Source organism: Adiantum capillus-veneris, chromosome 12 (genome assembly GCF_014529385.1).
Source record: "Adiantum capillus-veneris isolate H3 chromosome 12, ASM1452938v2, whole genome shotgun sequence".
NCBI lineage: Eukaryota > Viridiplantae > Streptophyta > Polypodiopsida > Polypodiales > Pteridaceae > Adiantum > Adiantum capillus-veneris.
In genome coordinates this window covers 79,087,242-79,112,662 of record NC_140942.1, presented here as the reverse complement: position 1 = coordinate 79,112,662, position 25,421 = coordinate 79,087,242, and the positions used below count along the sequence as shown (strand labels likewise).

Below are 25,421 nucleotides of genomic sequence, written 5' to 3'. Positions count from 1 at the left end.
CGTGACGGGGGGCAGGCGGATGTCAGTCTGCATCGAGGAGCTGCAGGCGATGCTCTCTTTCTTCTCCCTCTTCTGCCCGTGCACTAAGGCATTGCAAGAGCAACCTCGTGGTGCTGTGGTGAAAGGAAGGTATCACGACACCTAGCATTGGTGAAGGGAACAACAGAGGGCGAGTGCAGGAGATAAAGAGAGGGAGACATACTTGCTTTGTCTGAAGGGTGAACATCGAGAGGGAGACGAAGCCGTAGAGAGAGAGAGAGAGAGAGAGAGAGAGAGAGAGAGAGAGAGAGAGAGAGAGAGAGAGAGAGAGAGAGAGAGAGAGAGAGAGAGAGAGATTATATGTCTGAGGGTCAGGGGGCGTTTGCATAGGCGGGCATGGTGAGGAACGGGGCAAAGGCCGCGTAGACAAATGATGGCGACAACACTCTTTTTTTTGCTTTAGAATTCACAGATTCCAGGTGAATCTACGAATCTTGGAAACTAATTAATAGTTTTTTTGAAAGTTGACCGAGTAGGTGGTAAGTTGACCCATTGTGGCAAACTAGATCATCCACCTATGAGATGCCTCTTTAAAGATCAACCCAAGAAGAAGATAGCCATCCCATCACCAACATCCAAAAGACAACCAAGAATGAGATCAATGTTGCAAAGGATTAGGTTGCTCAGGATCATGGATCCACTCACTTTTGTTTATGATTATGATTTGGACATATTGTTGAGCACATATACCTACCACCCTCTACCTCATTCTATTGTGTCATTTTGGAGATAGCCGCAGAACGCTTGGTCTCAGTTATAAGCACTAGTTTAAGGAGAGGGTATCATGAGACGAGGCACTTTGGCACTTATGATTTTCCTATAATTTATGAGCCACCTTTTGGCTTCTCTAGGGTCAACCCCTCTTTGTAGGGATGTATGCACATGCACTTGGCACCTAGTGAGGTTGCCATCTTGACCAATTTTCACCCACTCTCAAGCCTCACTCGAGGCTATATAATGAAGCTTCTTGTATTGCTTTCACCAAGTTCAATAATCAAGTTTGCTACTTACATCTTCACTCTCTTGCTTATGTGCTTATGATTATGTTAAACATTTTTTGCTTAATGCTCCATAGCTCCATACGTAACACTAATATCATTTACACATGAGCTACACGATCGCAACGACTTTTGTGGCCCATTATAAGAAACATTAACACTACAAAGAAAATGCTAAAACTGCAATCAAAACTCACCATAAATTATGAACATGACACATACATAATAAAGGAAATAGATTTGAAGCAATGTGTAAATGTACCAACACGAGACAACCAGAAGCGGTGCACTACTCTCACTGACGTTAATACAATGTGAGATTACATCCTTCTAGAAGTGTGAGCAAAGCACTCTACGACTTGGAGAGTAAGTTCTCTAGCACAATGAAGTAAATGCATTGAAGAAAGTATGTAAATGTCCGTAAATGTACCAAGATCAGAGAACCAAAAGTAGTGCACTACTCTAACTCATGGTAAGACAATCAAGAAGTGTGAGGAAAGAACTCTATCACTTTGATAAGGAACGCTCGAATCTTGAATTCTCTAGAATGAGAGGGTATGCTCATTAAATTTTAGCTAAATAGTCTTGGCTGATACATACTTAGTATAAGAAAAAAAAGAGAGAGAGAGAGAGAGAGAGAGAGAGAACGACGTTTTTGCATTCTCACCCTCCTACATATCAAGCAAAGCACCACCGCTTTCTTTGTGGCTTCTATTCTTGGTGTGCTCACTTCCTTGCCTTTTACTCCAGAAGCCAGCATCTCTGCAGATTCCAGTAAAATTTAGTTTTTGGGCAATAATATTATGAGGGCGTACTTAAATTGGTTGTAAATGTCCTCTCCACACTCGATGGCGGGAAAATGATCACTTGAAACAACATCTGGGAAACGGGTGCTCGCCATAGCCATGCCTCGCAAAAGCAAACGAGCAGAGCGTAAGCAGGATGATGAAGAAGAAGCGACTAGCAAGGAAGCAGCGCAGGAAGCACCCACCTCAGCAAGTCTCTATGAGGTGAAACCAAACAACCCCCCAACCCCTCCCCCCCCACCCCCCCCCCCCCCCCCCCACCCCCCCAAAAGCGTTAAAAATAAGGTTGCACATATGCAGATAGAGAACCCAACTGTGCATCGCTGTGTAATAGGCGTGCCCGCAGCATACATAAACGTGAGCCGTGCCTTGTAGGTCCTTGGGGTTGAACGCACTGCCACTCATGAGGAGATCCGTAAAGCTTACCACAGGCTTGCACTTCGCCTTCATCCTGATAAGAATCCTGGAGACCAGGTCAGCCATCTCGTTCTATGCATCATTTCATTACTGTTTTTGACTTTAGGAATTTTTAGTTTCAGCATATTGTTTCCTCAGTTTGATCCTGTTTTCTCGAAAATATGAACAGCTACTGATGCACGCACTCGCCCATTCGCCGAAAAATTGTTCGCCTAAGTGTAGCGACACCCTCAGCCAAGTCGGCCAATAATAATTAAAAAAAAGCACCGTACGGATCGTTCCGTACGGTATAGATCCATATAGAGCGTCTATACGGTACGGATACATTCCATACGTACGTGTTGATCCAACCTTAATTTGCTGGATCATGAGTATGCAGATGATAATATGCTCCTTGTAAGATATGACACACCCACTTTGGACAGTCTACGGGATGCTCTTGCTACCTTTTGCTTGGCCAATGGTGCTCTTATAAATTGGTACAACTCTTTTGGTATTCTTGTAGAAGTGGATGCGGAATCCGGATTGCCAATGGGGTGCACAAGATAATTTCACTTGGCTATGTAGAGGGTAGACTTGCAAATATTTGGGTTTCCATGTAGGCATTGATGTGTCAGTTGAGTAGCAGTTTACACCTGTGTTGTATTCTATCAGAAAGAAACTTTGCCATTTGTCATCCTTGCATCTATCATTGGCTAGCAGAGTTGTTGCAGTAAATCAGGTCTTGCGACGACTTGGTTCACGACGTCCCGATGACTCCACTCAAGAATCATGGCGTGTTTGAAGCACCTCGTAAGCAACTTCTTGTGGGGTGGCCTAGATGGCTCTTTTGATACTCGACCATGAGTCCATTGGGACACAATCATTTTACCTAGAGAGAAGGGAGGATTGGGGATTATTGATCTAGAGATGCAAAGCTTGCTTGCAAACTGATAGTTCGCAGATTTTTTCCAAGAGCTGAGCCTCGGAAACAGTTTTTGCACCATGCTTTGTCACTACAGGTGTTTGGCGCCTGACCATTAGGTTCATCTTTGCACCCTTGGATATGTTTCATTTGTCATCATTTATGCGTTGCTTGTTGCGGATTTGGAAGGAAATATGTCTTGCTTTGATTCGCCACCCGTCTTTGTGTGTCGAGGAGGTAGCGAGGCAGCCACTTCTATGGAATGCATATGTGATAGACTCAAAAGACCGTCAGCTAGGCGAGAGGACACACATTGATTGGGCTAGATGGGATGATGGGCCAACATCATCTTTACACCGTTGGTCAGTTGCTTCCTTAAGACTTCCACAAGTACCTCGCAGACTCCTCAGAACGGTAAGAATGATAACTCTTCTAACCAATCTACCAACAGTCTCATCAAAGAATTCTTCCAATGAATCTAAGGGTAAGGCTAACGCAATTGCTAAACCTAAGCTTACTCCAGATGAAAAAGTAGCACAAGGAATTGTAGGAGGTTACATCACTTCGGAAGAACAAAGCCCTTATTCTAAAGAAGGTCGTTGTTTTCATTGTTACATTAAGGGTCACATAAAAAGAACATTTCCTAAGCTTGAATCGAATGAATCTAAAGAACCCACAACACCCACTACATCTGTCAATGCAATGAATGATAACACGATTGTGCCCACAGTTTCTCAGGACCCTCCCATTGATGATTCTCTCATTAAATGTTATGGTCGTACATCGGGGCAGCGTTTTGTCATATTGTTTGACCCAGGTAGTATGCATGATGTGATCAGTCCCTCTCTTGTTGAGAGAGCCCGCCTCGAAGTTAGTCCGAGATCTCCTATCGAGGTCTCTGGCTTTCGTCTTGGTATGGACGCTCTCATCATCGAGGAATGCCTTGATGTGTTATTTGCAATTAAACAGACTGCCTTCACTAGAAGATTTGTTGTTTCTCCTCTCTCAGGATGTGATATGATTTTGGGCATTCGATGGTTTCGTGATAATGGCGCTCTCATGGATTTTCTGATTAACACTATAACTCTCAATGCCAAAAGTGATTCTTCTATTGTCATTCATGGAGAGGACATTGTTCCTTCTCCATCTCTCATTGCTAATATGCAGGACAAGGTTGAACGGATCCGAGATAAGGAGACTCTCAGTCTCTTTTTCTCCACAGCATGACACACAGGAATTGCATGATTATGGGAAGCATGATGATTTGATGGATAATGATTTGCATGATGATTTGGATGAAAAAGACAAGCATGATGAATTGCATAAAGATGATGTGATTGTTCACAAGGATGGTGTGTTAGTTGATGCTTTTTCTAGCGAAGCTAACCTCGTTGTAGATTCGATCATTCACCAAGAATTGATCTTGGCTTTCGAGCCGAGGTCCACAGATTGCCCACAAGAAGATTCGATAGATCCCGAAGAAGCGATCTTGGCTCTCGAGCCTTGGTCCAAAGAGCCCTTACAGGAAGTATTATGTGTTCGCATGATTAATACGCACGCATTGTTCGAGTGTTTCATTCGTAAAGGTTTCCTGTATTTTAGTCAGCATCGTTATGTGATCCCTTTTATTAGGCATGATATATTGTATGTTGAGCACGTTTCTCTCATGGATGAGCACAAATGTATGCGGATTGTTCATGAAAAGCTGAAAAGTTTGTATGTAAGGAAGTCACATTCCATGTCTCTTCCTTGGCATGACACAGTTTTCGAAAGAGCACATGATAGTATGAGCACCAAGCATGGGCATTTTCATTATGATTTGCCTTAATTGATTGATTTTGATCAAATAGAGAAGATTCGCTCTCATTGTTTGCATGTGTTTGATGAACGGGTTGTCACTCCGTCTCTATGTTCGTCTACATTGCACACAGTCTTTAGAAAAGACCATATTTTTTTCCTTCACTTTACATGGAATGGGTATGTTCATGGTTTTGTGTTGGAGATTGTTTCAGGAATTTTCAGCCATGGAGATTCTTGAAGACGAAAGAAGCAGGACTCTAGACGAAGTTGAAGCAAGGAAGGAGATTCAGAAGACTTTGAGTCGCTTTCGGCGCGGCCCAAAGAAGCAAGTGTTGTAGACCTTTATGAAGTTCAAGTACCGCTCGACCCACATATCAGAGTGGGCCGGCGAAGAGTCCCTTTCAGGATTCCGGATGCTTTTGGCGATCTCTCTCGACGCCATACAGTTCGGTACCAGTACCTCACTTTGAAAAGGAGGGGATGTCACGTGACACATCCCAACCCTATGTGTCCGTGGACAAGCTACACCACAGCAGGGTTCGGTCAGTCCAGTCAGTTTAGATTAGCAGTGATTTGGCACTTTTGTGAGTCTATTCGTAGACCATGCATGCCCAGTCACTTAGCATAGATGCATATCCTACGGTTGCACACAGCATGATCATCGGAATTCCCATCAGAAATCCATTAGCATCAGTTAGGGGAATTTTCCAGTGCATTTAGCCTATTTTCCTATTTATTGGGATTTTCACTTATTATTTTTAAGTGACTTTCCTACAAAAGTAGGTAGGGCAATTTTGCTAAGTTAATATATAAGCAAACCAAAGTTCACACTTTCTGGCAGAAGAGGCAGCAGGAGCTTCCTGCTCAACAGGCAACTTCTCAGTAGTATCCCCCTCAGCGTTAAGACCCCTCGCCATCCACCTCCCATGCCTGGCGTTTCCTCCCACAGTCCCTAGATCGAGCATCGCCAACAACCAACCTTGCCTGGCGTTTTTACCACATGCAGATCAGCCCCATCATAGCAAGTCATTTCAGCGTTTTCTCATCAAGCACTAACGCTAGACCTTGTTGCCCACCCAGCGTTTTTGACAGCCAATCATCAACGATTTCAGCCTTCTAGACCAGCGTTTTTCAGCAGGTGCAATTCAACCTAAAACGCAGCCAAAGGGAGCAGATACACCAGCGTTTTTCCTCAGCAACATCAGCGTTTTTATTCATCCATAAGTCCTCGCCAAAACAGGGTTTTTCAGCCATGATAAGCACCTCCCGGAACCACCCAAAACCTCAGCCGTTTTCCCCCTTTGGACAACAGATAGAAGTAGACCAAATCAGCCCCGAAACAGTCCAAGAAATTCAGCATCTAGAAGATCTCAGATTTCAGCCAAGTCGCGGTCGTCATCTCCGTCGTCGTCATCGGCATAGTCCCATTGCATACGCATTGTACACCTTTGTGCAATCAAAGTAGACCACTCTCGCCGACGAGAGTGGGGCCTTCGGAGGAGGGTTTTACAAACTCTCGGTGTCGTATCTCTTCTCTCTCCTTCTCTCAGTCTCATTCACTTGCACGCACAACATCCACTCACTTTGTTCGTGACCACAACACTCTACAAGACGGAAAGCTCTCTCTTTCCCTAAGAACTAAAAGGAACCTTGAGCAATAAAGATCACTAATCTTGACAAAATACAACATTCATTCCGCTGCTCCTAACATTACATAATCTGAAAACTCATCTACATATATCGCAAAACAAGAAGAAAATCGGCTTGCTTTCGAACGCGAGCGCGATGCACGAGTGACGAGTCTATGTGTAGTAGTATCCATGAGCACCTCTCTCCGTGTAATTTGATCCTCGTCTCTCTACACTCCTCATCATACCAACTATTCTGATGCATGCAACCAGATCGTTTGCGTGTAGGTTGGCTGTGGGGATATGCCTCTAATGCTGCATCATGTAGCGTCTTTGTCAGAATCTGGGTGAGCTCATCTAGTGGTCGTCTTGGCTCTTGAGTGCATAGCTGCCTGTATATCTCATCAGTTGTAAGGTGGCGGAATGAATGTTTGCGCTTTGCTCAAGACGAGTACTCCGAATTGTGCTCAAGGTTCCTTTTGTTCTTATGGAAGGGAGAGCCTTCCGTTCTTAATGAGAGAATGCTATGATCACAAACAAAGTGAATGGACACTGTGCGTGCAAGTGTATGAGACTGAGAGATAGAGAGAGAAGAGAGATACGACACCAGAGACGACGTAAAACCCTCCTCCGAAGGCCCCACTCTCGTCGGCGAGAGTGGTCTACTTTATGATTGCACAAAGTGGTACAATGATGATGCATGGAAATTGATGCAACTTGGGACTATGCCGGTGACGATGACGGGGATGGCGACGACGACTTAAGGGCTGAAATCTGCGGTCTTCTATCTGCTGTCCATAAAAACGCTATGGCTGAAAATCTAGGACTGATTCGGGACTGTTGAAAACACCTGTTTTGGCTGCGTTTTTGAAGGCTGAAAATGACGATCTTTTGCAATGTCTAGGGCTGAATCTGCTGCTATCCATGAATGCTGAAAACGCTGACTATCTGTTGCAGAAATGGGCTGAAAATAGAAATCGCTGGCTGGTTGGTAGGGTTAGTAAAAACGTTGGGTCTGTGGGTATGCTTGCGATGAAGGAACTGAAAACGCTAGGGCTAGGGAACTGTGGCGATGACAAAACGCTAGGCTTGATGTTGGCGATGCCGGCAAAGCTGAAAACGCCAAGTGCTTGTGGATGCTGAGGGGTTCTTGCTGAGAGAGAGGGAGTACCTGCAGCTTGAGGGCCTGTTGTGCTCCTTGCTCATCTGCCAAAGAGTGCTAGCTTTGGTTTGCTTATATATTTTCTTACCCAAATTGCCCTACCTACTTTTGTTGGGAAGTCACTTAAATTAATAAGTGAAAAATGTCAAAAATAGGGAAAATAGGCTAAAATCACTGGAAAATTCCCCTAACTGATTCTAATGGATTCTGTTGGGAATATTGATGATCATGCTGTGTGCAACCATAGGATATGCATCTATGGTAAGTGACTGGGCATGCACGATCTACGAATAGACTCACAAAAGTGCCAGATCACTGCTAATCTAGACTGACTGGACTGATTGAACTTTGATCATGGTGTAGCTTGTCCACGGACACATAGGGTTGGATGTGTCACGTGACATCCCCTCCTTTTCAAAGTGAGGTACTGGTACCGAACTGTATGGCGTCGAGGGAGATCGCCCGCCAATAGCATCCGGAATCCTGGAAGGGACGGTTCATCGGTCCCGCCAATAGCATCCGGAATCCTGGAAGGGACGGTTCATCGGTCCACTCTGATGTGTGGGTCGTGCGGTACTTGAACTTCATAAAGGTCTGCAACGCTTGCTTCTTTGGGCTGCGCCGAAAGCGACACAAAGTCTTTTGTGGTTTCTTCAATGCTTCAACTTCGTCGAGAGTCATGCTTCTTTCTTCTTCAAGAATCTCCATGACTGAAAATTCCTGAAACCATTTCCAACACAAAACCATGAACATACCTATTCCATGTAAAGTGAGTGGAAAAAATCTTGTCTTCGCTAAAGACTGTGTATGCAATGTAGATGAACATAGAGACGGAGTGACAACCCGTTCATCAAACACAGGCAAACAATGAGATCGAATCTTTCTTTTATGATCTAAAACAATCAACTATGGCAATTCACAACGGAAATGCCCATGTTTGGTGCTCATACTTTCATGTGCTCGTTCGGAAACTGTGTCATGCCAAGGAAGAGACATGGAATGTGACTTCCTTGAATGCATACTTTCCAGCTTTTCATGAAAAATCCGCGTACGTGCTCATCTATGAGTGAAACGTGCTCAACGTACAATATGTCATGCCTAATAAAAAGGATCACATAAAGATGCTGACTAAAATACAGGAAACGATCACGAATGAAATATTCGAACAATGCGTGGGTATCAATCATGCGAACACACAATACTTCTTGTGAGGGTTCTTTGGACCTAGGCTCGAGAGCCAAGATCGCTTCTTACCTCGACTCGAGAGCCAAGATCGGTTCTTTGTGATTGATCGAATCTACAACGAGGTTAGCTTCACTAGAAAAAGCATCAACTAACACACCATCCTTGTGAACAATCACATCTTCTTCATGCAACTCATCATGCTTGTGAGAAATCACATCTTAATCATGCAAAACATCATGCTTATCTTTATCATCCAGATCATCATGCTGCTCACAATCATACAAATCCTGTGTATCATGCTTTGGAGAAGAAGAGACCGAGAGAGTCTCCGTCTCCTGAATCTCTTGCATCTGTGCCTGAACTTGAGAAAAGAGTCGCAAGAACTCTTTCATGTGTTGGTCGCTCTTTTCTTTGATGGCTTTGTTCTCGTGATCAAATTCTGCTTGTCTTGCTTTGTTCTCGCGATCAAATTTGGCTTGACTTTCTTTTTCTTCCAAGTCGTATTGACGCTCTATGGCTGCCATTTCTTCTTCGTATTCACGATCTATGGCTACCCTTCATTCTTCGTAGGCCTTTCTTTCTGCTTCTCTTTCTGCTTTTCTTTCTCCGCGTTCTAACTATCTTTCCTTAAACAACTGCTTCAACTCCTCCATAGGAGTTAGTGCAATCCTTGTCGTAGATGGGGAAGGGGGAGGGTTGGAAAAACCTCTTGGTGGGGAAAATTCTTCTTCGCCTCTCTCATGCTCATCACCTCCAAGCGAAGTATCCATTCCGCTTCGAGTGATGACCATCCACTGAAGTCGTGGGTTCTTGTGGTCTTGGGTTCACGAGGAACTTGGGTTCTTGGGTTCTTGAGTTCTTAAGTTCATGAGGAACTTGGGTTCTTGCGGGTCTTGAGTTCTTGAGGTTCTTGAGGTTTTCTTTCGCTTGCAAACCGCGTTTGAGAAGGATCTTCTCTTCACCCGAGTTCTACTCCTTTCTGCGGGCGCACCCCTTGGCGGCCTCGCGCTCACACCAAGGTTTCTTTTTCCCACCTCACGTCGATTGGCCGGCCGCTAAGTGCACGGTCCGCTCTCAATGAGTGAAAAGAGACACAAGGGGAGGCTGGACAAGCCCTTCTTTCCTGGGATTCATGTCACTCTTCAAAAACACGATTAGGAATCGACACGCCCAAGCGAACTTGGGTTCGTGCGACCGCAACAAGCAAAAAAATTCTTGTGATTCTTGTGGTTCTTTCCTTGAGTGATACAGAACACTGCCAAAGCTCTGATACCAGTGTAAGGTGCAGGGGAATGAATGTTTGCGCTTTGCTCAAGATGAGTGCTCCGAACTGTGCTCAAGGTTCCTTTTGTTCTTATGGAAGGGAGAGCCTTCCGTTCTTAATGAGAGAATGCTATGATCACAAACAAAGTGAATGGACACTGTGCGTGCAAGTGTATGAGACTGAGAGATAGAGAGAGAAGAGAGATACGACACCAGAGACGTTGTAAAACCCTCCTCCGAAGGCCCCATTCTTGTCGGCGAGAGTGGTCTACTTATGATTGCACAAAGTGGTACAATGATGATGCATGGAAATTGATGCAACTTGGGACTATGCCGGTGACGACGACGGGGATGGCGACGATGACTTAAGGGCTGAAATCTGCGGTCTTCTATCTGCTGTCCATAAAAACGCTATGGCTGAAAATCTGGGACTGATTTGGGACTGCTGAAAACGCCTGTTTTGGCTGGATTTTTGAAGGCTGAAAATGACGATCTTTTGCAATGTCTAGGGTTGAATCTGCTGCTATCCATGAATGCTGAAAACGCTGACTATCTGCTGCAGAAATGGGCTGAAAATAGAAAACGCTGGCTGGTTGGTAGCGTTAGTAAAAACGCTGGGTTTGTGGGTATGCTGGCGATGAAGGAACTGAAAACGCCAGGGCTAGGGAACTGTGTCGATGACAAAACGCTAGGCTTGATGTTGGCGATGCCGACAAAGCTGAAAACGCCAAGTGCTTGTGGGTGCTGAGGGGTTCTGGCTGAGAGAGAGGGAGTACCTGCTGCCTGAGGGCCTATTGTGCTCCTTGCTCATCTGCCAAAGAGTGCTAGCTTTGGTTTGCTTATATATTTTCTTACCCAAATTGCCCTACCTACTTTTGTTGGGAAGTCACTTAACTTAATAAGTGAAAAATGTCAAAAATAGTGAAAATAGGCTAAAATCACTGGAAAATTCCCCTAACTGATTCTAATGGATTCTGATGGGAATACTGATGATCATGCTGTGTGCAACCAGAGGATATGCATCTATGCTAAGTGATTGGGCATGCACGGTCTACGAATAGATTCACAAAAGTGCCAGATGACTTCTAATCTAGACTGACTGGACTGATTGAACCGTGATCATGGTGTAGCTTGTCCACGGACACATAGTGTTGGATGTGTCACGTGACATCAGTGTACACATGATCCGTCTCCCTCATGAAGGTATACCGAGTATGTGTGGAGGCCTCTCCCAATGGAGCTGTGTTGAACTGGAACAATAGAGTGAAAGACAAGATAGCGTGATCGACTGCTACCCCAACCTGCGTAGTTTCCACCACAAAATCCTGAAAGGAAGGAATGAGTCTTGGCGGAGCGATACCATAATCCACTGTACTAGCGCCATGTCGATGTGGAAAGCATGTAAAACCACCAGCTGCTGTAGGGAATCTCTATGAGCCATTCAAAATGGCCAATCCATGTGTAGTCCGCATATCAATCAAGTATCTGCCATACTTAGTGTGCTCCTCATCCTGTGATAATCTAGACAGGCCCATTTCTGTATTATCAAGCTCTCACATTAACTCCTCTAAGGTATCATAGGAATGGGCAGTCCTAGCATTGAAATCCCCCAAGATAATAATGTTGCCATCTTTAGAAAACTCCCATATATCATCATCTAAAATAGAGAAGGGGGATTGTCCTCTAGGTGATGCATACATTGACGTACTAGGAGGGAAATAGCAAATAACGATGTAGAGATATGTGCCCGTCTTTGCCTTCAGTCTCACCCACATGTACCTAGCATGCTCATCCCTCCGAGCTATATGTATGAGAGATTGTAGCTCCTTCCTGAATAAGACTGCCACTCCTCCTGAACCTCGTCCTCTGCGCTCTGATCGAGTCTCCTGTCTGCAAGTTGTCTCCCATCTGTATCTGCTCACATGGGGCATGGACTGCCGCGGGGCTTGATGCGTCTCATAGTAGAAAATGATGTCTCTCCCTGTGAAACTATCCTCAAAGGCCCCTACATCAAGGTGCAAAGATCCATTACAATTCCATGTAGCGACTCTGAGTGTGGTCCCACAGGTCTCGCACCGTCATGCGGGGTGCTTCTCCAGAATAACCACTTGTCCATCCCTGTAGAAGGCCACATTCCCCTTCTCTCGAGCTGTCATTATTTCGGCCATAACTTCTTTCATATGAGCAAGTTGTGTGAGTGTGAGGTCATCTCCAAGGGATATGCCCGTTTTCTTTAGTGTAGGACGCTTCTTCAAGAAGTCCTTTGCCTCCATGGATGAGAAGCGCATGATTAGAGCTCTTTCTTTTGACGTCTCCCCATTTCCTTGTGTCTTCTTCCCTACCCTCCATGCCTTTGTATGAGTAGCCTCACCACCCATCATGCGGAGAAGTTCTTTGACTTCCCCTTCCACATCATCTTGGTCTTTTAGACCGGTTATTTGTATGTGCAAAGCTCTAGTCTTCCTTCGCCGCTCTTCTTCTAAAGTCATGTTGATGATTGTAGGAGTGGAGATAGATGTGGTTTCTTTCCCTTTCCCTTTCTTAGCGACTTCTATCCATTTCTCGGCCTCATCCGCCTTCTTCTGTGTCTATGTGTGATTACATCCACCCACGAAGACGTCTTTGCCCCATTCTGTTTCTCTTCCTCTTTGATCATCCGTACCTGTTCCTTGATGACCTTGATTTCTTCTATCATCGAGGGCTGGAATTCACCTTCCTCTAGTACATTGCTTGCTCTATCAGCTAGCTCTGGCTTGAGGACCGAGACCTCTTCTTTGAGTGCTTGTGAATCCGCTTTAAGTGCTTGTATCTCTACGTGCAGGCCCTCTTTCTCCTTCTATCATTGCGTGCCTTCGTTGAGGAACATTTGAAGAAGGTTGGCCTTCTCCTTCCACCATCCTTCCATCTGTGCTTTCCATTCCTTCATCTCCCTTTCCACTTGTGTTATCCGCTTGTTTGTAAGCATGAAGGTCGCCTCCGTACGGGACTTGCACACTGGTGAAGCGCTCATGACCTTCATCGTAACGGCCCTTGTTGTGCAGGCCCTCAGTTCTGCTCGTGTTTAGTAACACTGTTGAGTACTGATGGGGTTCTGCTGCTCCAACCCGCACTGGCTAAATGTGATGGCGACTTGTTGCGCAAACTTTCCGAGGTCTGATGCAAATAGACCCACCTTGTCGCGACTTGCTGACACTGCTGAGTACTGATGGGGTTTTGCTGCTCCAACCGGCACTGGCTAAACGTGATAGCGACCTGTTGCGCAAACTGTCCCAAGTTTGTTGTAAAGCCCCGTACACCACTCGCACTGTCCAGCGTGTGCTGCCTGCTTCACTCAGCACATGCTGCTTGCTCTACCCCACATGCGCTACTTGCTATACACTCCAGCAGTTCAGTGCGCAAACACAATGAATGCGAATGCCGATGGTGCGGTGGAATTGCGGGTACTGATGGTACGTTGATAATGGCATTGCTGACAGGTTGAAGGTGTTGAACTGCTGAAGTACTGAACGGCTAAATACTGATGCTATGATGATAGCGTGTTGCTAGTGAAGACCCACTGAAAACCCCACGATGGAGTTCTGGCATCCTTCGCGTTGCCTACTGCCCAATCTTAGCCTACGCCCGCTTCGCCTAACCTCGAGAGGCTTAATTTCCCTTACATAAATTAATTATCTACTAACGTGGATTAATTGGCGAGTTGTGTCGATTTACCTACATTGAGTTCGCCCGCGCGCTGTGGATTGATAGGGAGAGAGAATGCAATGGGACGAGTGAGAGTGCCCTCCAAAATCCAGCACATGCCCGCCTCTGCCCGTCACTTGCGCCGACCCGCCCCAAGCTCTAAGAGACCTTAAAGATCTAGCCAACGAGGAGAGAGAGAGAGAGAGAGAGAGAGAGAGAGAGAGAGAGAGAGAGAGAGAGAGAGAGAGAGAGAGAGAGAGGGAAATGAAATGAAATGTAATATTAACGTCTTCAAAAGGCCAAAATGACCTATGAGACCAAAAGGTTACATGTGGTGAATCTAATACCAGGTATGGGTACAAAAAGTACAAAGAGTTGAAAAGAAAATAGTGGGTAGGGGTGGGGTGAAAGTTGATACAAGGGGAATACACAGGGTGAGCTGATACAATGGAGCTTTCTAACAGTTGAGGCATCATATACATATCCAAAAGGCTATAGAGATTCAATGTCCTCCAAGGTAGGCACTTTGTCAGGACGGCTCCTATGTCGCGCCTGTATGGTATGGATCCCCTGTCGCAGTCTGCGTCGATGTCGAGAGGGCCCCCTCATCCGTGGGCGACAGGACCGCCCCAACTCTATCGCGCGATCAAGCAGTATGCCTCTGGTGCCTCTGGTGTTGTTATGCTGTTGGGGCTGCTCGTTCTCCTCTGTCTATGACTGAAAGAAATCTGTAATCTTCCGCTGTTGTTGGATCTCTCTCATTTTGCCCCTCTTCAAGAGGTCCTTCCGTGTTTGCGTATAATCCGAGGCATCTCTGATCTTGGTATCTCATGACTCTAGAAAGTGGCCCAAAACCCTCTCTGAATAGACAGTGAAAGCGGCCTCATATCTCATAGTATACTGGGCAGTGACATATGTAATGTAGCTCTGTCTCTGACTCTATCTGGCACACCTGACAAATCCTAGACTCAGTGGGTACTCCTCTAAATCTGTCTATCTCGATCTCTAGCTGATGTGAGAATGTGCGTATCTGACCAATAGCACATCGTATCCCATTGGATAGATAAGTGTCCATGTATCCTAGTCTGATCACAAAACCATCCTCCGTGAGTTGGAGAAGATGCTCTCTATAGAAAGTCATCTTCGTACCTAGCTCATGTGTAGGTTGTATCCATGTTCTCTTCGTATCCAGCTGAATCAAGTCTTGTCTGATGAGCCTAGTAATCTTTGCCCTAGTGAGGGAGATGGAGGGTGCATCCAGAGAGTACTGAAATGGGGGTAGCGTAGCCGATCCATACTAAAGCCATGTAACTGAAACCAAGATGCCATGTCTGCATACCAACATGATCTATCTCCCTGCAATGCCAGCTGTCGCGAAGATTCTAGTGCTAATCGAGCATATCTGTCTTTGGGGAGAGCCCAAGTGCTATGCATAAATGAAACTGATCGAGTGAGTGCCTCCACTATCAATGGAGGAGCAGCGAGCTCCGCCCTAACAATGTCATGTGGTACTGAGGCCTTGGCCCTAATCGTCCTCGAGAAATCATAGACACCAAGGGCTTCTCCATACATCTCCATCCATCATTATTGCGAGCTCTGCTATGGTGGTTAACTAAGGGGCTCCATATCTCCACTCCGTACAGCATGGCCGAAGTGACCAAAGTGTTAAAGAGCCAAAGCTTTGTCCGAGGTTCTTGGAACTGAACGTGTGAACATATCCTTTGAAGTCTTCCCAATGCTTCATAGGCTCTGGTCAATCGCGTATTTGCTTCACACCTCAGGGAAAATACTGGACCACTAAAAACCGCCCCAAGATAAGTGAATGTATTGCATACTCCACAGTCTCTCGACCATATGTAAAAGTGGCTGCGGACCTCTTTACGCACTACGCCGTGGTGTTAAACACATTACCTTGGTCTTACCAAGGTTCACAGACAATCCACTGTCCTGTTCACAGACAATCCACTGTCCTGTGCATCCCCTCTGGAGAATCGGAGATCAGCACAATATCATCAGCATATAATAGCAACGGAATCCATGTCCCAGCAAGCTGGGCACCTCTATCACCCTCTGTATGTACATAGTTTGAAAACTCATCTATATATATCCCAAAGAGAGTTGGAGATAGGAGACAACCCTTCTTCACCCCAATGGTGGAGTGAACCATGTCGGACATGCCCTGAGTAGTGGGTACCTGTCGTACCACTATTCTGTATAAAGCTAAGATCTCCCAGATCAACTCTTTGGGCACCCCCATGTCTTGCAATCTGCGTATGAGTCTGGCTCGTGGCACTGTATCAAAGGCTTTGCGGAAATCCACAAAGCTACAATATATCCTCCTGCGATGCTGTCTACCCTTCTCAATAATGGCTCTGAGTGTCAAAATCTGGTCAAGAGTGGAGAAACCTCTCCTGAACCCAGCGTGTCCTGCTGTCTGTATGCCCTCTCTCTCTGCCCATCCACTTAGCTCATGCTCAAGAATTGATGCATATAGCCTAGTTAGAGTGTGACCAACCATGATGGTTCGGTAATTCCCGGGAAGCATAGGATCTCCCCACTTGAAGATAGGCACGATAGTGCACACACTCCAAGTCTTAGGGAAACCCTCATACATGGCTCTATTAAACATCATAGCAAGAGGCTCTGCAAGCATATCTCTGGCATGGATAAAGTGCTATGCTACCAGACCATCATGATCCTGTGCTCTTCCTGTCTTCATCTTGTCAATGGCTATCCTTTTCCTCTCAACAGTAAAGAAAGTACATGTTTTTGGGCATGCCTCTGGAGGGTCAGGCAAAGGTGGCTGCCCTGATGCTGTGTAGAGAGATGTAGCATATTCTCCCCATGTCTTTGTGGAAGTGATGGCCGACGGTGGAGAGTGCTCATTGAAAAGCCTCCATGCTTCACTAGAGTCCTGACTCACAAACATCTGGTACAGATCACGCTCTAATTGAGATAGGTAAGCCCTCTTCTTTTGTCGCACTAGGCGGCGGAAGATAATCCGTGATTGTTTATGTGTAGTAGTGGCCATGAGCACCTCTCTTTGTAATCTGATCCTCATCTCTCTACACTCCTCATCATATCAACTGTTCTGAGGTATGCTCCTAGATCGTCTGCGTGTAGGCTGGCTGTGGGGATATGCCTCTGAGGCTGCATCATGTAGCGTCTCTGTCAGAATCTGGGTGAGCTCATCTAGTGGTCGTCCGTGCTCCTGAGTGCATAGCTGCATGTACATCAGTGTACACGTGATCCGTCTCCCTCGTGAATGTATACCAAGTATGCAGGGTTGTTCTCGTTCGTCGGACGGAACGAGGCGTCCGGTGGCGTCCCGTCCGGTCAAGGCGTCCGTTGCGTCCGGTGGTTTTTTAGTACGTTTGACCAGTTTTTTAGTCCGTTGATTGTGCTTTTTTTTGGGAGGTTTTTGGGTTACCTTTTGGCATAGGATCCCTCCCACCTAGCCTAGGATCCCCCTCCCCTCACCTCCCACATGCCCTGAGCCTTCTCTCTCTCTCTCTCTCTCACACACACACACACACACACACACACACATTGCTTTGGATTCCATTAGACTCCTCTCTCTCTTCCTCTCCCTCTCCCTCTCCCTCTCTCTCATTGCTTTGGTCCTTCACCTTGGATTCCATTAGGCTCCTCTCTCTCTCTCTCTCTCTCTCTCATCCATCCTCTCATCTAACTCTCTTGTTCAAGGGCAAGTATCTACACTCTAAATCTATATATGGATGCCCTCGTTCTGTTCTTCTCCATTATGTTCCAACTCAAGGCTCAAGCTCACGAGTCATTCTCAAGCTCTCTCATGAGTCATGAGAGATTGCTCAATGGCTCAATGAATCCAGGATAAGCCCAGATTCACCCTTAAAGGAAAGTGCAAGGTATAGACCCATGGTAGTCACCCACAAGACAATATAACCATCAGCTCCATCATGCATAGTATTGACTAAATACCACGACATCCCCACTGTGATAATCAATTGTCTAATTGTCCCAAGTGTAAAATCTAGGGTTAAGAATTGCATGTTTTTATTTTTGAACGTACGTAACCATGTCGTACGACATAAAATTTTCTAGTTCGATGAGTACCGTACGTCTTCGTACGTGGACAAAACGTACGTGACCGTACGAGACCACCCTGCGAGTATGTGTGGAGGCCTCTCCCAATGGAGCTGTGCTGAACTGGAACGATAGAGTGAAAGACAAGATAGCATGATCGACTGCTATCCCAACCATGAATGAGTCCTGGCGGAGCCATAACATAATCCACTGTACTAGCGCCATGTCGGTGTGGAAAGCATGTAAAACCACCAGCTGCAGGAAATCTCTGTAAGCCATTCAAAATGGCCAATCCATGTGCAGTCCCTATATCAGTCAAGTATCTGCCATACTCAATGTGCAGATACTTGACTGAGAGAGAGAGAGAGAGAGAGAGAGAGAGAGAGAGAGAGAGAGAGAGAGAGAGAGAGATGATGATGATGATGTATTTACGTCTCAGGGGGCTAGAATGACCCATGGGACCCAAAATCTCATATATGAGACTCCCCCCTTCCCATGTGAAGGAGGGGGCGTGTCATGATTGTGTGGTGATCTTGTTTGTGAGTGTGGTGTGATGTTCTAGCACTTTGGCAAGATAGATGCCTAGTGCTACTGGAGAGGGATGTGTTCTTGAGAGAAGCTCTTCAAATGTAGTACATCCTTGAATAAGTTGAGGAAAGTCGACCCGAATGTGCGCATATGTTGGACATTCAAGGGTTACATGTGCCTCATTTTCCAATGAATTCAAGTTGCATTGAGTGCATCTCCTCATGTTTGCATCAATATTCAGCCATCCTCCCGTTTCACTTTTGAGCATGTGTGATCTTGTCCGCATCAAGGTGATGGCCCGTCTCGCACGGTAGGACATGGGTGTCCTGATATGTATTTGGGTTTCCCCGGTTTTGTATTCTTCCCAGTATCGTGTGTTTATGTGCTTGCAATAGTATTCAAACTTGGACTTGTGCATTGCATTCTTCCATTTGCTATGAAGGGCCTCAAGTAATTGTAGTTCAAAATTCAGCTTGTGCTCATGCTCGGTACCTTCCTCTACATGCATGTCCACATATGCTCCCACATTCCAGTTAGAGAACCATTTCCTGATGTCCTCAACAAGGCTAGAGGTGAGAAACTTGCTTTTGTGGTTCTTTTGCAGCTTACATCCTACCTCCCATGCTATGTGAGGCAAACGGTTATTAGGCATCAACTTCACCTTCAAGAGATATCTATGCATTCTTTGCAAAGCAAGCATTTCCAATGGTCTTTTTCTAGTCTCCAATAGCATCACTGAGTATGGTGTTGTGGTTTTTATCCCCATATGTCTACATAAGAACTTTTTCTGAATTTTCTCAATGTCATTCCATGTGCTGGCGGGAATACTTGGTCCCCATACCTCTACCCCATACAATAGCGTTTGGACCACACACGCATTGAAAGCCACGGACTTTATTTCCCACCTTCTAGTGACGCTTTGTTTGCACATGTTCAAACTCGTAATACCTTGCTTGTCCTGCCTCAATTCTTGTTTTTGCACATTGCCTCCATCTATGATTCGAAGGTATAATGATGCCCAAGTATTTAAAGCTGTCAACTGCTTGAATCTCTTGCCCATCATACATAAGGGCGGGTTGATCCTTTGATTTGTGTGTACAAGTCGCCATACATTTTGTTTTTGTGACATTCACTGATAGTCCTGTAGCTTCGCAGAAAGCATGTACCGCATCCAAAAGTTTTTGCAAAAGAGATATGCTATGTGCTAAAAGAACCACATCAAAGCATAAATGAGGAGTAGCAAAGTAATGTGAGAGAGAGAGAGAGAGAGAGAGAGAGAGATCATGTCATTTATTGATATTTATCAATCCTGTTATATATGCTGGATGCAGAATGCCAAGGAGAAATTTCAGGCACTTCAGGATGTAATTGCAGTTCTTGGAGACCCTGAAAAGAGAAAGGTCTATGATGAGACTGGCTCCACTGAGGATGCGGTAAGACTGGTGCAGATAGTAATTATTTTTTATAGTTCTTGGAGAGTTAAATCAGTGCATTTGGAATATGTCATGTTATTTGAAAATGTGTAGGCCCAAATTTTTCACAGCATCTGGAATAATGTCAGTTTGAAAATGTGTGCCCAAATTGTTCACAATATGAAATAGTTTAGCTGTGTTTTGATCAACTGGGTATGTTTTAAATCGAGGATGGGTGGTTGCGTGATCATGTTTGAGAGGCACAAAGGGAGGCTGATTAATAGGGGAACATTAATTGGTGGGTTTTGCCCCCCTAATATTATCTGTTTTCATTTATGCGAAGCTTACCGTCGTCATCTACTGTGCCAAGTGCAGGAGCTTTCAAATGAGGTGGTTCAGGGCTTATACCAGTTCTTCAAAGCAGTTTTCAAGCCGGTAGAACACTCCCTCAAATGTTTCTGTATTTGTGTGCGAATGTCTTCAGGACAGCGTTTTAATGAACGATTGAGTTTTGATTCTTTAAGGGCAGATCAAATATGTTTCTCAAATATCCTCAGGCTCTGGACATTTGTCTGTGGGATGAAGCTGGGTTTGTAAGTGATTGAGTTTTATACGGACAAGTGGCAAAGGCATCATATGTTTAGACTAGCTGCAAGCTGTTATGCATTCTGTGTATGTACACTCGACAAGCAATCGAGGGTGTAACTTAAAATTGGGAATTTCTTCTGAGTTTAAAGTGGGTAAAATTGGCCCACCTTTTCCAGCTCTCAAGGGCAGGTAGTGTACATAAATCTTGTTGGATATGCTGTAGAAAGTTGTCTGCCTAAGACATGCATCAATAAATATGCAGCAATGGTGTCTGTTGTATTGCCTTCACATTGTGATCTGCAAGGGTTTGCTAACTCAAAAAGAATTTGTACTCTGAAGAAGCTGAAGAGAATGCATCTTAAAGGTTTCAATTTACATGTTTTATTTGATGATTTTTGTGCTTGAAGGTCACTGAGGATGACATTGAAGAATTTGCTGCGTCTTATCAAGGTTCAGAAAGTGAGACACAGGATTTGAAGAATTTGTATACCAAATGCAAAGGAAATATGGACATGTAATAATGCTTTATCTACTTGTGATGCGTATAGTGGTCTTGATTTTTAAATGGCCTTAATTGTGGTGTGGGTTTGGCAGAGTATTTGACCGACTGATGTGCTCGGATCCTCAACAAGATTCACATCGTTTTATGGATCTCATTAATGAGGCAATATCTGCTGGTAATTTCTTATTCTTGCATGTGTTAGTACATGCTACAACACAGCTTTCATCATCTGTACAATCAATCTTCATAGATTGTTTTCTCATTCCAAGGTGTGAGGGCCGAGGCTAACACACCAATGTGTCCATTGTGCGAAAAACAGAATAGACAAATGAAAGAGGAAATCTTGACTAAGAGGAGATAAGTGGCATTGAAAACAAGGACACGCTTGTTCAAACATAACGTTTGGAAAACAACTGCTTTGGATGGCTCAACGTTGAGATAGCATACAAAAGCAATGATAAGGGTCTATTTATTCTTACAAGGGATGCCCAAAAAGCAGAGCCCCAAAAGCAATAAACTCAAAAGTAGTCAAACCCCAAAAGCATATGGCCTAAAAATTGCCCAAAAAGCAGCCATCGCAATTGGCAGAAATCCGTACAACAGCCATGTCAGCATGTCAGCCCTTGTTTTTGCGGAAAATCCGTACGGCAGCCACGTCAGCAGTCAGCAGTCAGCGCTTTTTGCGGGACCTTCGTACAGCCTGTCCACGTCAGCATTCAGGCAGTATTGGCAGTTGCTTCTTTCAGTTTTTTGTTGAGGCCATGTCTCTCTTCTTGCGCCACATGACCTAGGCTCGCTCATAGTCTTCCCCCTACATCCACCATTTTGAAAGCCATTTGGATTGATCTACTCTTCGCAGTCGTTGGGATACTTCAGCAAGCTTCTCTAGGACAACGGAGCAACATAGATGCGCCTTTCTCCACTCATGAGCGCGATCTCTAGCCCTTTTTAGTTGGGACCATGGTCACATGACATGGCATTATGCACCTCCTTAGTAATTCGTTTTTACACTCATCCTACAGGCCACCTTGAGTTTCAGATAGGCCTCACATTGTTATCGCACTTTTGTACTTTCTTTGGATGATAGGCCATTGAGCATCTTTAGAGCTCTCTTTTGTACACAAAAAATAGCTCCTTTTCCACACACACAGAGAGAGAGAGAGAGAGAGAGAGAGAGAGAGAGAGAGAGAGAGAGAGAGAGAGAGAGAGAGAGATTTTATTGTTGTCCTCGAAGGTCAAATGTGACCTATGGGACCACAGATACATATGATGTACAATGTGTGGGACTGATATGTGATTCGATGCTCAAGGATCGTGGTGATGAGAGTCGCAATGGAGAGCCCACACTTTGGCTAGGAGAGGAACATATGTAAATTTGGGTCATGGCTGAAAATGTGAGGGAAGCAAGTTCAGATGTGAGCAAAAATTGAGCACTCTAGTGGTGTGTGGTACTTGACTCTCGAACTTGTAGTGAGTATAATATGCATAATCGATGGGACTCTTCTCATTGTCCCAATGCCCTTGTCTTGCAAGTTGCATCGAAGGGAGTGGGAGCTAAGCTGAATGGTTGTAATAGTGCGTATCAGCGACAAGGGGATAGACCCAAGCATACAAGTGAGTACGATTTCTTCTTTCCGTGGACAACATGGTTTTGTAGCAATTGGGGGCAATATGGCTTATAATGTATGAAGCGTGACCCTCCGGATTCCTCCCAAGCCGTAGTACATTGGCGATGTAGAAAAGCTTCATTCACGTGGAGGAATCCGGATGGTTGATATGTGACTCGATGCTCAAGGATCGTGGTGATGAGTGCCGCAATGGAGAGCCCACACTATGGCTAGGAGAGGAAAGTATTTAAGTTTAGGTCATGGTGAGGGAAGCAAGTTCAGATGTGAGCAAAAGTTGAGGACTCTCCATAATGTGCAAGATTGATGGGACTCTTCTCCTTTGTCTCAACACCCCCGCCTCGCATTAAAGGGAGTGGGAGCTAAGCTGATTGGCTGCAATAGTGTGTATCGTTGACAAGGGGATAGGCTCAAGCATACAAGGGAGAGTATGGTTTCCTCTTTCCCCGAAGAACTTGGTTTTGTAGCAATTGAGGGCAATATGGGTGGTATAATATATGAAGCATGACCCTCGGGATTCCTCCCAAGCCGTAATACATTGGCAATTTAGAAAAGCTTCATTCACTTTGGAGGAATCCGGAGGGTTGATATGCGAATCGATGCTCAAGGATCATGGTGACGAGTCACAATGGAGAGCCCACACTTTGGCTAGGAGAGGAAAGGATGTAAGTTTAGGTCATGGCTGAAAATGTGAGGGAAGCAAGTTTAGATGCGAGCAAAATTGAGTACTCTACTAGTGTGCGGAACTTAGACTCTCGAACTTGTAGTGAGCATAATGTGCATAATTGATGGAACTCTTCTCCGGTTGCCCAACGTCGCCATCTCGCATTGAAGGGAGTGGGAGCTAAGCCGAATGGTTGCAATAGTGCGTACCGCCGTCAAGGGGATAGGCTCAAGCATACAAGGGTGAGTATGGTTTCCTCTTTCTGCGAACAACATGTTTTTGTACTAATCGAGGCCAATATGGGTGGTAAAATGTATGAAGCGTTACCCTATGGATTTCTCCCAAGCCATAATACATTGGTGATGTAGAGAAGCTTCATTCACTTGGGAGTCTATTGAGGCATCATGTAGCAAGTATAATGCATCCCATCTCCCAAACCACTTCTTTATGTGTTGCATCCACCCCGTGCTCAAGATCTTGCTTTTATGCGTCTTTGGAACTTTTATGCTTGCTTCCCATGCAATTGTAGGAAGTCGATGCGAGGGGTTTTGACTCATCTTTATCATGTACTCCACAACCCTCTCCATGCCCATGACTCAATTGGAAGAGATCTCGACTCAAGAAGTAGGAGCATATATGATGTTTGTGTCTCAGCTTGGAGAAAGTTTGTAAGAAAGCGTTTTTGGACATTCTCAAACTGTTTCCAAGACTCGAGTAGACTTTGAGATGCTCCTCCCACACTTGACCTCCATAAAGAAGAAACACAATGTCACCAATGTGTCAGAAAGGTACTTGAGAACCAACATTTAACATCCCCCAAGCTACCTAGAGAGACAAGTCCTGCTCAACTACCTCCATACAAGTGTGATGCCGCATACAAGCCTCAAGGGGCACCGAATTAGGGTTTCTCCTCTATAGATCTCATCAAGATGGGCTGCCCGACTACGCATAGATGCCGGACCCTGATAAATGGGGGATATGAAGAGTCACAGGTCCCAAACAAGGTGTCCACTATACGTGACCAAATCTGGTCCGACCGGACAAGACTTGGGAACATGGCCATGACCAAATGGAGAGAGACTAACCTAACAAGGCAGGGCACAGCCACAAGAAAGCCCTTTCTCCCTGGAGGGAACGGGCATAAACGGAGGAGATGACATCTTAAAACTCCCTTCTATCAGATCCTAGGTGCAAAACAAGACCATAACTCTGGAGGTCATAGTGGGCAATGCAGATAATTTAGAAGTCCAGTCGCAAATAGTAGTAACCGCCTGAACAAGCAGAATAACAAGCCGCTAGTGAAAGTAATCCGTTCTTCATGTAGAGAAAGTCAGATATTGTAGCATCGCTAATCTTACAAGAATGAAGATGCTATTTCTGCAGGTGCATTAGAGGATTCTAGGTGGGTGCTTGAATGTTCGCTAGTCTGGCATAGCCATGATTTACTTGATACTGGGCTCGAGATTTAATTTGGGTGTTGCAGGTGAATTGAAAGAGTATGATGTCTACAAGAGATGGGCTAAAAAGATAGCAAAGAAACCGAGACCCGTGGCTCAGAAGAGACCAAAGTAAGTTTCTAATAACAATATGTACATGGAAGGTGCTTGTGTTGCAATACTAATACGCTAACATCTCTGTGGCAGAAGAGGCAAGACATCTGAGGGGTCTGAGGCTAGCTTATTTGCCATAATCTCGAATCGACAAAAGCAGAGGAATTCCATGGATTCGTTAGCTGCTGCCTTGGAAGCAAAATATTCAGGGAATGAAAAATCAAAGAAATCTAAGGTAAAACATCAAGAGCCCTCTGAGGAGGAGTTTGAGGCTGCTCAAAAAAGGATTGCAGAAAGGATGAAAGCAAGAGGCAAATAGCAACTAGTAAAAGATACCAGTTCCAAATGCCGGAAAGCTCCAAGACAGACAACGGTTCTAAATTACGCATACTGGCGATGCTGCACGATCTGCCTTGGTCACTTCCTCGTGTTTTTGGTATATTTGGAGAAACAAATATGAATGTAAATTTCATCCACATTGTTCAGAGGATCCGTAGATAGTGCTCTCATGTTTGTGAACAATATCACACTCCCTAATTGTGCTTTGTATCATGTTATTTTAGTTTCTTGTGAAAGTTGCTGGGCCTTTTTATTAGTAACTAAA

At 45.0% G+C, this 25,421-nt stretch overlaps 1 protein-coding gene across 2 annotated transcripts; it reads left to right on the top strand.

Annotated features, from left to right (window-relative positions):
• The first annotated feature begins 1,743 nt into the window (after window positions 1-1,743).
• Window positions 1,744-25,421, top strand: LOC147446003 (Chaperone DnaJ-domain superfamily protein). 2 transcript variants are annotated; one of them, XM_086525323.1, is made up of 8 exons: window positions 1,744-2,047; window positions 2,219-2,317; window positions 19,808-19,909; window positions 20,264-20,323; window positions 20,884-20,990; window positions 21,071-21,153; window positions 24,751-24,835; window positions 24,914-25,421. In XM_086525323.1, the coding sequence occupies exons 1-8, from the start codon at window positions 1,943-1,945 to the stop codon at window positions 25,134-25,136; spliced, it is 864 nt and encodes a 287-aa protein (XP_086381449.1). In that variant the 5' UTR covers window positions 1,744-1,942; the 3' UTR covers window positions 25,137-25,421. The 2 variants fall into 2 exon arrangements, with proteins under 2 accessions (XP_086381449.1, XP_086381448.1); XM_086525322.1 differs by having other exon boundaries at window positions 1,746-2,047; window positions 24,911-25,421.

Coding starts and splice junctions, on each gene's coding strand:
- LOC147446003 (XM_086525322.1), top strand. CDS start 1,943: ATGCCTCGCAAAAGCAAACGAGCAGAGCGTAAGCAGGATGATGAAGAA. Junction 19,910..20,263: donor CTGGCTCCACTGAGGATGCG/GTAAGACTGGTG, acceptor TGCCAAGTGCAG/GAGCTTTCAAATGAGGTGGT. Junction 20,324..20,883: donor TCAAAGCAGTTTTCAAGCCG/GTAGAACACTCC, acceptor TTGTGCTTGAAG/GTCACTGAGGATGACATTGA.